At 40.3% G+C, this 10,720-nt stretch overlaps 1 protein-coding gene across 1 annotated transcript; it reads left to right on the top strand.

The window, feature by feature from the left end:
• Positions 1 to 247: 247 nt before the first annotated feature.
• LOC116259674 (probable E3 ubiquitin-protein ligase XERICO) lies at positions 248 to 3,443 on the top strand. The gene is made up of 3 exons (XM_031637549.2): positions 248 to 443; positions 1,455 to 1,531; positions 2,789 to 3,443. Exons 1-3 carry the CDS (start codon positions 302 to 304, stop codon positions 3,236 to 3,238), a joined length of 669 nt encoding a protein of 222 aa, XP_031493409.1. The 5' UTR covers positions 248 to 301; the 3' UTR covers positions 3,239 to 3,443.
• The last annotated feature ends 7,277 nt before the right edge of the window (positions 3,444 to 10,720 follow it).

The raw sequence follows: 10,720 nt of genomic DNA, 5'->3' as shown, positions 1-10,720 counted from the left end.
CAAGAGATTAGGAGGACTTCCATAAGATAGATTTTGAATCTGTATTTATATTTTTTGGACAGTCCAAAGAATTATTATTATTACTATTATTATTATTATTATTAAAGGGGTTGGAGGAAGGCGGGTATGAGTTCCCCCGTAAATAATATTTTGCTCAACGTCGCATGGCCGGTGTTTTCTTCGGATTCTTCTCCGAGAACTGTACCCGCGACGAAAGCTAACCGCGGTTAAGTGGGAGTAGGTATCCAGGGGTGAGTGGGCGGGAACGTGTGCGTCCTTCCCCCTCCTTCTCTGCTATATAATGCCAAGCGGGGGAGTTCTGAAACTCGGTGAATCGCCGGTGGTTGTCCTCAGAAGAACGATCGGACTCCTCCCCTGCTCTCTTCTTCTCTCACATCTTTCCACTTCCTCTTCACTCACTCACGAAGCTGCATTTTGGGAAGGTAAACTCTCTCTCTCTCTTGCTTTCTGGATTTTCAACATGTTGAACATAAGTAAGAGATCGGCTGTTCTTCTTATGTTTGTTCCCCATAATTTGTGCGGTTGCGTGTTCCTGCACTAGATCTAGCGGCTTAGATTTCTAATCTGCTTCTCACTCTTTGCAGTTATGTCGTTTTTTTTTTCTTTGTATGGTTTGATTCTGATATCGCGCTCCGATTTTGATGAGTAGGAAGAGAGTTTCGCCGAAGTTTCGGAACGGAGAGGGATCTTCCTATTTCTTGCTTCTTCTTTTAGTACCTGCATTTTGGCTTTCGAGTCGACATTTCTCTGTCTGTCTGTTCTGTCTCGTCTCTCTCTCTGCCGCTCTTTGGTTGTTCGGTTTAGTCCACGAAAAGAAGTAGAGCAGAATAGGAGAAGCGGTTTCCGATCGATTCGTCTTCCGAATGCTTAATTTGGAAAAGAAAAAGAAAATCATGACTGTATATGTTTTCCGTTTTTCATTTTCCCTTTTTTTGCATTTTCTCTTTCATGTTTGCAGCAAAGGTCAAATCTCGTCGTTCGGAGGCTGCACCTCCCCTCCCTGCTTCTCTCTCGCGTTTGGCGATTTCCGTATTGACATGATCTTTCACTCGGGCTCCTATTTTCATTATTTTCTTCTCGAAATTCCCACCGTCTGGTTTCTTTTTTATCTCAACGGCCTCATTTTTTCTCTGTAGAATCGGCTGTTATAATCTTGAGTCTCCGCTAACGAGCTCATGCTTCGTTACTCGCTATCTAATGAATTTATCGACCTTTGTTCAGCTTCAGCTTCATGATTCCAAAGAGGCCCTTTCCTTCATGCCTTCGTTTCTGAAATTAAAGCCTCTTTTCCCTGTGAACATCAATTGATGCGTTTTCGTCTGCCGAGATTTTCTCTTTTTTCGAAACTTTGGAGATCAAATTAAAACATCCCCGAATAACTTGTTTTTCCTTTTATTTGAACTATTTACCGTCCATGGTTCCTAAACACGTAGAGTTCAGACGGCTGGATTCACTCAACGGCGGATCGTGCGTTGGGCTAAGCTGGGAAGACAGTGACGGAATCTGCAAGGTGGGTTATCTGAGTTCTGGTTGCAAATGGATTTAATATAAAAGATAAGAGTGGGATCAATATGAATATTATATTGACAGCGGCAATGATAAGAATGAAGAGAGTTTTTTTTATAGCGGTCAACTGTTTGCTCTTAATATGAAAAAAAAAAAGCCAAGCCTTGCATTTGCTGTTGTGATATATAGGTGACTTGCTTTTAGGTTACTTCAAATGCAAGCCCCGGATTAAAGTTTTGTCTGTTTGAGAAAAGTGTCCTTCAAATTTGCACAACATGCGTTTGTTATGCTGTTTATTGTAAACTAATGATAGTTTAACTTAAGCACCATAACACAGATAGAACTTGGCAATTTGTATTGAAACATGTCGTTCATTTAGAAAAAAGAGAGAAAGATAATATATTTTCCGATATTAAAGGCAAGAAGTTGGCCTCAACGACAAAATCTTTCCTAGGAATCATAATATGCAATTGTCGCTATTCAGATTACTTGGAGTTGGCTCCGCGCAGTGATTTGTCTGTTTCAGTTTTCAAGGATTTGGTATTATGCATCCTTCTCCTTTCTTACCCCCATCCTCTCCCCCCTTTTCTCTCTGCCTCCCTCCTCCTCTCCCTGTCTCTATCCTTCCACTATTTTGTGGTACCGATGCCGTTGTCTATAGTGGTCCATACCAAACGGCAACTTGGTAAGCTGTTACGTTTACACTGCCGTCGGGACTCGGTTGTACTGCATGGAGCGGTGGAGCCCTTCATGATGAGGACGATCCTGCGTGGTTGTCGCCCTCCAGGCATCCTTCTCTGCAATTCGTAGGGCAAACGGAAACGATGGAGCCCATTACTGATGTCGTCAACAGTAATTGCTGTTCATCGTTCCTGACGGACGGTGGTCATTTCAAAATACAGACGAAATTTGATTTGACGTATCGCTTGTTTATTCTACCTCACGTCGTCTTCTGTGCCTCTTCGGATTTCACGGATCAAGGGGATGAACCCCAGAAGCTACCCCATATTTTTTCTGGAAAGATGACAAGACCCTGGCAAGCAGAACTTTCTTTAATCTTTATACACATCCCGATGACATTCTGTCAACCCAAATGCGGCTCCAGTTTTCAGCTCTTCAATTGATTAAAATCTAGGTTTCTCTTTTAAGATCCTATTTCAAGTCCTGGAATCTCAAGATGGCGGGCACCTGAGAACCCACCCCCATATATTTTCTGATGCAACTTTCTGCAACTTGTCTCACTGGCATTGGCATGTTTCAGGCGAGCACCGTGATGGGCATCTCGACCCTTCCTGCACCCTCGGAGGGAGTTCTCTCCCTGCTTCTGGTGAACACTGCTCTGTCCATCGCCGTCATCAAGGAGATCCTCCGCTCCATCCTCCACATTATCGGAATCAGGCTTGACTCGACCTCTTCGGAATCCGGCGATGACGCCCCTCCCGGGCCGATTTCCATCGATCAGTTCCCGCCCTTCGCCGAGGATGTCCGCTACCGTATCCCCGCGATCCCCTTCAAATCGATTGGGTGCTTGCAGGAGGACACGGAGTGCTCTGTGTGCCTGACCGGGTTCGAGCCCGAGTCGGAAGTGAGCCGGCTCTCCTGCGGCCATTTCTTCCACAAACCTTGCTTCGATAAGTGGCTGGACTACTGGCACATGACCTGCCCCCTCTGTAGGTATTCCTTGATGCCGGAGGAGGAAGAATGGTTGTGATGTGCAGTTCCTTTAACGCTATAGTTTTGTTCACATCCCTGCACGGCTATCTATCAAGAAATAGGAGAAAGAAGATTCTCTAAAATCTCATATTAGCTCTAGATCTTTGTTGGCTGTACAAAGTTGCAACTATAGTTTGGGAGGTGATTTTCTACTTGTACACGAGGACTTGTTCTATGATAGAAATCCGAACTTGAGTACGCCAGTGTAGTGTAGTGGTTGTCAAAGTTGGCCTTGCAGTTGGCCCGGGCTGGTCCTTTTCTGGCATCTGCCCAATTCCGGGATTGTTTGATAACCGGAATCAGAACGGACGAACTTTACATTCGAACACAGTAGCAACGCGAAAGCACCAGCAGTAATTGCAAAATAACCCAGAGGCGCCTGTCGCCCCCTGAATCCGACGCTAGATCAGGTGATCCATTATAACACATCGGGAACCCAGGTATGTCCCCATTAATTAGGCTATTAAAGCCTTCAAGGACCACATCTGCCCCGCGCAGCCCTGTCCGTCTGCAGATAATGGTGCACACTGACCAAGAATCTAAGAAACACCTTCGGGTGTTTCACAGTTCACAAATCTTCTCTACCGCTCTTGGGTCCGTTCTGGATTCACTAGAAGTCCTCCCCCATCAGGAGAGAAAGTTTCCTTTCATGACGTGAAATAGAAGGACTGTGCCAGCCCTAACCATTTTAGTTTCGTGTCCGAGAGAAACACACCTTGTATATGATTCCCTTCAATATTCTTCTTTGTGGGAAAAACCAGGCTCGACACCACTGACTATTGAGCATACGTGGCTACCTTATTTGGGCATTTCTTAGTAAAGCGCCGTGCACTCATCCTTCCTGCCTGCAATCTAGTTTCAGGATCAGCATCAGCTTCAAATTAACCTTTTTCGGGAACAAAAAATTTGTTAAAAAGATGAATTAACTTGTTCAGCCAGCTCAAGCATTGAGTTAATGACATGGAAACCCTGTGGTCAGACTAATTGAAAAACCTAATTGATGAAAGGGGTAGCATAAGTAAAGTAGAGAAGCAAAGCAAATGCAATGGGATTCGAAAGCTCGCTTGAAGCGGAAGCCAATCAAAAGTTAGGAATCCATTCTTGAAAGAGAGAGGTTAAGGTTTTGCAAGCAAAAGCTGTAACTTGGGGGCGTTTGACACGCATGGACAACAATCCATAGAATATTTATCCATGGATCTTTATCCATAGATGAAAAACCATGGACGGTGATCCATGGACAAAAAACATCCACCGTGTGTGATTGAGACAGACAAATATCCATGCTACTGACTTACCCTGTTTGAATGCAGCCTGGACAAAAACAAGCAGACAAAAAATATTGCCGTTGGCAGTAAAATAACCAGCTTCCATTCATCAACCAAACAATGAAAACGACAGTAACATAACAGGAAAATGACCGGCTTCCATTCATCAACCAAATCATGAAAATAACAGTAACCATTCTAACAATGAAAATAACAGTAAAATAACCAGCTTCTATTCACGCTTACTGAAAGCTCTGAAATTTTCTGATTTCTTGGTCCAGGATCCTCTCATGGTGTCCAAGTCCAACCATTACCGTGAAGTCTCTCTATTCGCCTGAAGTTAGAAGGAACTTTCAGAAATCACAAGCTCTAGAGTAAACAGAGGAGAGGACCTCTTCCCAAACCTATGTAATCCGCTCCTGCTGAGTAAAATAAATAAACTTCACAACACCTGAAGATTGCAGGAGCTGAAACTCTCATTCACGATCATCTGCTTCAAAATACAATGATTCCTTAATTATTCCCAAATACAACGCATCATAGAAAAACCCTCATTCCCCAACTGCAACGATTCCCATGTTGATCCTCATTCGAAATAGCAGAAATAGGATTGCTCGACAAACACCCTGAGCATAAGCCATAGCAAGAGATGGCAGTAAGCACCATGGACGGCTGCTTCCCGTGACAAAAAAAAAAAAAAATCCCAGCATCCTCTCAACTTAGTCATCCAACTGGCACAACCAAGGAAGACCTTATGCTTATCTTGTCTGCAGTAAAAGTAGTCACCATTGCAGAATGCACTAAGTAGATGTAATCGTCATTGCAGGCTGCTGCAACTCCTTATTAATGGCATCCATTCCCTTCTCTTACTGCAGCTCCGACCACCGTCCATCCCAAGTCAACCGTCGTCTCTCCCCGTTCACGTAAAATCAAGCCCTTTTACCTGTCTCCACCATCACGTGTCATGTCTACATAAAATGACCAACTCTACAACCACAACTCCACCTCTTCCACCACCACCAATCCTTTCAATGCAACCCACCATCATAATATATATATATATATATATAAAGAGAGAGAGAAAATTTTGAACCACTTAAGTAAGAGATAAAAGCTTGACCTATTAGATCATTGTTAAACATATTTTAGTTAAAATATGAACAATCAATAATGTTAATAAACACTAACGCAGTATAAAACAAGTCTTAATCAAGTTGTTTTAAATTAAAAAGAAATCATATTTTTTATGCTAGCAAAATTTTGACATTATAAGAGCCATTGATTTTTTAAATTACAAAAGCATGTTTTGACTTATAAAGGATTAACTTAATGTATATTTTCTCATCAAAAGATTCGTAAGGTCACGTCCGTATGATTAGATTGTGCAAAAAAAAAAAAAGCGTTTAAACAATGAAAGTTTGATGTGTCTGGTTTGTTTCCTTACCACTATCTGGGATCTATATACAATGGCTTGTTTGTCCATTTTGGTGCAGGCTTTCCTTCAGCGTCGCAAAATCGTCCGAGTGAACCGTTTCAAACGGATTGGTGTCACCAGTTGCCAATTTTACGGTGCTACATCTTATTTTTACCTTTTGTTTATTAAAGATACAAATATAATAGTGCAATCAATTATTTTGCCAAGTCCAAGAGGCTAATTCGATGAACCATCCGAGCTTCTGCCCTGTTCGATTTCCGATTCCTAATCCAAAACTACATTATCTTCATTTTTAAAGGAGTTTAAATATCATTTTTCCTTTTACCTTTGTCTGCCCAGACGGTACGTTTTGCTGATAATGAGATACAGAGCCCAAGGCATATTTCTTTATAAATGAATAAGATATAACTTTTGTCTGCTTTATGGATGTCCTTTGTTTGTTTGTATTCCATAGGGGTCTTTGCTTAGGCCTGACGTGACTTTTACTGAGCGGCAAAATATATATTAGTTCATCAAACACAAGTCACACTGGAGAGAAGGGTTATGAACTTCAAATCCTCAGGACTTAAATCAAAGTATACAAGGGTGTTATATCAACTAAGCCTAACGATGTCAACTTGTCATATTTGAAATGGATATACTCCTAACTACATCTGGTTTTTCATATATTCACATATTTAAATTTGAAATTGGATTTCAGTGCAAACAAAAAAAAAAAATTATATTTAAATCTGAAATCCTATTCAAACATGAATTGTACTTTTATATACTACTATGAATCCGAATTTTAAACTAAATCCAGTCGATTTTCAAAATATAAAAGCATCATATCTAACTAAATCCCATTTGAATCTGAATTTGAATATGGCTGGACAGTATTTATATCTGAATTCAATCAGATGTCATTTCTTCTTAAATCTGAATTCGATCTGATTTTTTTAATTAGATGTTACAATTTTTTTCATTCTTTTAAAACTATTCAGTCTAATATCTAATCCAAATTGAATATATTGACATCTCTCACTAAGCCTAGCATTGAAATGACAATAAATGACAAGTAATTATTGGCACATGATGCATTCAGTTGGATAGTGACAATTTATCAATATCATGATTAAAACAAAGGTACGTTCGCTCCATCATAGTGTTAAAATAAATTATCTATGCAATAGCACTGCCAATTTGGCCTTCCGGTTAACGGCACAAAGATTATTGTTATCGGAGAAAGGAAAGTTCTTCTATTTTATATACTCCCAAAGAGTTCGATGTAGTGGAAGAGACCTTACTTTTGTTGGGAAGGTATTCGTCCTTCATTTTCGTAACTTGACGTTCTTCCTTGTGCAACCCAAAGTGGATCTTATCTTTTCCAAGTCAGAAGGCAAAGACTTTGTGAATCTTATCCCTGCTCTAACAAATGTTTAAATTAAAGTCCTTTAATTTCTTCAAGCAGGGGAAAAAGGTCATTTAGCTCTTTGTTTTACACTGATAATATGATTAGTTTGCACATCAAAGTGTAATCATCCAATAGCTTTAGCTTCAATGTTTGACGTCAAACCAACAAATTTTTTTTTTTTTTTTTTTTACTTTGGTTGAGGGAAAAGTTATCACTACCCAAACGTGAAGCGAAGCTCCCTTCCCTTTTACATTGCTCCTAAGGTCAATGAGGTGCATCGGTACCATGTAATCGAATAACTGTATGCTTCAACTTGCATATCATCGAGCACACAAAGTTTCTTTGACTTGATCACAACTTTTCTATGAAACATGCGGCATTCATAACAGATCATAAGGCCATTGGTGGATTTAAAATTTATTTTTTGTTTGCACCATTAGTCTAAAGTTCTGGGGCCAATGACAACTTTTCTCCTCATGAACAAAATGTTAGTAGGGAGAGTACTCCTTCCGTCTCGTAATTTTTCCGCTGTAGACATTAACCTTGCTCTCTGAGTTCAAAGAAAGGAAGAAGGATCCTTGGTCACTAATAGAGGACACTGACAGAGGAGATAAACTGCGGACCTGCAAGGGGTTCTGTAGCACAGTAAGTTGGATAAGACACTGAGCCTGATTCACATGTCAAATGTACGTCTTCGACATGGCATTATCATGTCAGAATGACGCACATTTATGATCCTTTTTTCTTCTTGCCGTGTGGCTCAGACAGTGAACTCCACAAGAGAATTCAGTACTGGTAACTGAGGAACCTATACCTCATCATCTGTAATATGCGATTAATAAAACTCTAGAAGAAGCTTGGGAGCACAATCGGTGGACCATATAGAGAATCACGCATTTGAGGAACGGTAAATGACTAGACAGCCAATACCTTTACAGAAAGAAAATGGAAAATTAGCCCATTTCCCCGCTTTTTATAAGTTGCAGAAGCCAAAACTGGTTGAACATTGTTGTAATGGCCGTTTTAAATTTCAAAACCATGATGTTTGAGATGGAGCGATTTCTAACCACTCAAACGTCAGAGGCCTGAAGATCTGCAAGCTTTCGAGCAAAAAGTTGTACTATAAAAGTTTGAAGAAATGATTTAGAGAGAGAGAGATATGGTGAATCTGCAGCCTTTCACAACGCCGAAAAGCCAAAAAAAGAGGATGCAAACAATCACCAGATGGAGTTCCGAGAAATTTCTCCAGCTGGCAGAAGGTTGATGTATATGGAGAAATTAAGCATCCTTGGATACTGTAAAATCGATGCAGGAATTGCTTTTCATTTGGTTGTCCATTCTTCCGGATGAGACTACTGGTCAATCCTGTCTGCACTTTTTCATCCAATGATAAAAATACTTGGGCAATGCTTCCCACTGTGCTAGTGGGGGGCATGAGAGGATCTTTGCCTGGATAGATTGTTGATTCATTAATGTCTGAATGTTTGGCCGGAATCGATTGAATCCCCTCATCCTGTCACCAACAAGAAGTGGCATCTAGTGGAAGAAAACGAAAAGCGAACTCTAGAAAAAGCATGAGAATCCTTACTCCCTTGTTCGCTTATGTATGATTTTTTCTTTTCACATCAATTCAAACAGGCAGATGTGGTTGATGTTTAAACTTTAAACTGCAATTTTTGATAAAAATGTTTTGCCACTAAAACATTTTCCTTAACAAACAAAATTATGGCCCGATTCTAGGCCTCATGCGAAGGCCACAAGAAGTCCCATTTGGATCACGGGGGTGGTGATTAGCTTAAAAGAATGTACTGTACCTTGAGTGCTCTATATATTGGACGAAAGGGAGAATGAGGTTCTCCTCTGCTTCAATTTGGAAATCGAAATTATGAATGAACGGAGACCACCTTCTTTGATTCAAATTTGGAATAGGTGGCCCGCGGAATCGGAAGAGAAGAATTTCCTTTTTCATTGTCTCACACCGGTTTTCCAGAACGCCCTAACCTTAGTTTCACTGGGAAATTGCAGACAACTGCTTCTCAAGCTTGAAACCTCTCAAGGATGTTTCTTGAGAATTTTGCCAACAAAATGACACCTGCTCACTTGTGCAAAGTCATCTTTAACAACTACATGCTTAATGAAAATCTGAAATATTATGAGAAAGAATTAAACGATAATTGTTTATGTTTAAACAAAAATGGCTACAGGTGTTACTATGTTCTACCTGCATGTGATGTTGCAGCTCCTGATGTTACTCCACACTTCAAAGTCCGCTGTCTTTTTAATTAGATGCTGCAACCAAGTTTCCCTTTTTCTTTTTTCCGTTACTTTATTCTCTTGCTTCTTTTTTGTGAAATTTGCACTCAAAAATATATTTTTCTAACAAGACAAATGCAAACATACCTTAAAACTAAAAGTAATCCTATTGATAATCCGCGTCATAATGTCACGAATGAACATGCTCTAATTCAACAAATTGAGAAGGTCCTGAAACTTTGTGATTCTGCAAAACATAGTTTTGGCAATAACCCGTTCTTTCCTTGAGATTTAGTGAACACGTTTTGGGCTTCTTTTTTCCTAAACTTTTTCCTCCAGAGTTTTTGTTGAATCTTAAAATAAGTTCGAAACGTAGAACGATCTGCGGTGCTGCAGATATACCACAACCAAGATTTTGCACTTTGATTTCACCTTGTGTACGCTTGTTCTTCGTCTTTTTTCCTTTTTTACAAGTAAAACGGCATTTCGGATCTCATCAACTTCGATATTTCATTCGCAAAAAAATTCTAAAAATTTTGCTTACTGTTTCTTAGATTTATCAAGTCGATCTATAGAATCTTGAAAATTAAAGAAAGGGCGATAGATTGTGACGAACAATAAGCAAATCTTGGTTTGGTTTAAAAGCATTACAAACTCATAAACAGATCATGGTTCGGATCCCCTGCTTCGTTCCAGCCTCCATATCCCCTGACGGGCCACAACATTTCGATGCATGTTTGGGCTTTGAACTAGAGATGATATGAGGACCTTGTGCCCATATCATCTATGAAGGATCAGACTCTATTATATAAACAAATTACACTTCTTTTTTGCCTAACCTGACTAATCGGCTCCCCACTCAAGCCAGCAGTAATCTGAACAACGTATTGATTCCCTTCTATGCATCAACCACATATTTGTAACATTTGTTACGACTCAACCCAATCCCACATCAGGCTAGGGCCCCTGATCCGACGGATCCCATCCCGTGTTTGCTAGAACACCTGAAGTGATCCATGCACAAGGTTTGCGCCTAAGCGACCAGATCGTTGTGTCTTTTGGACCCAATTGTATTGTTTCTCAACTGAGCAAGATGGCTGCAACATTACAGAGAAGCCTTTGCAAACCAAACAG

Source organism: Nymphaea colorata, chromosome 8, assembly GCF_008831285.2.
Source record: "Nymphaea colorata isolate Beijing-Zhang1983 chromosome 8, ASM883128v2, whole genome shotgun sequence".
In the NCBI taxonomy this organism is placed as follows: domain Eukaryota; kingdom Viridiplantae; phylum Streptophyta; class Magnoliopsida; order Nymphaeales; family Nymphaeaceae; genus Nymphaea; species Nymphaea colorata.
The sequence above is the reverse complement of the archived record's forward strand: the minus strand, read 5'-3'. Positions and strand labels throughout refer to the sequence as shown.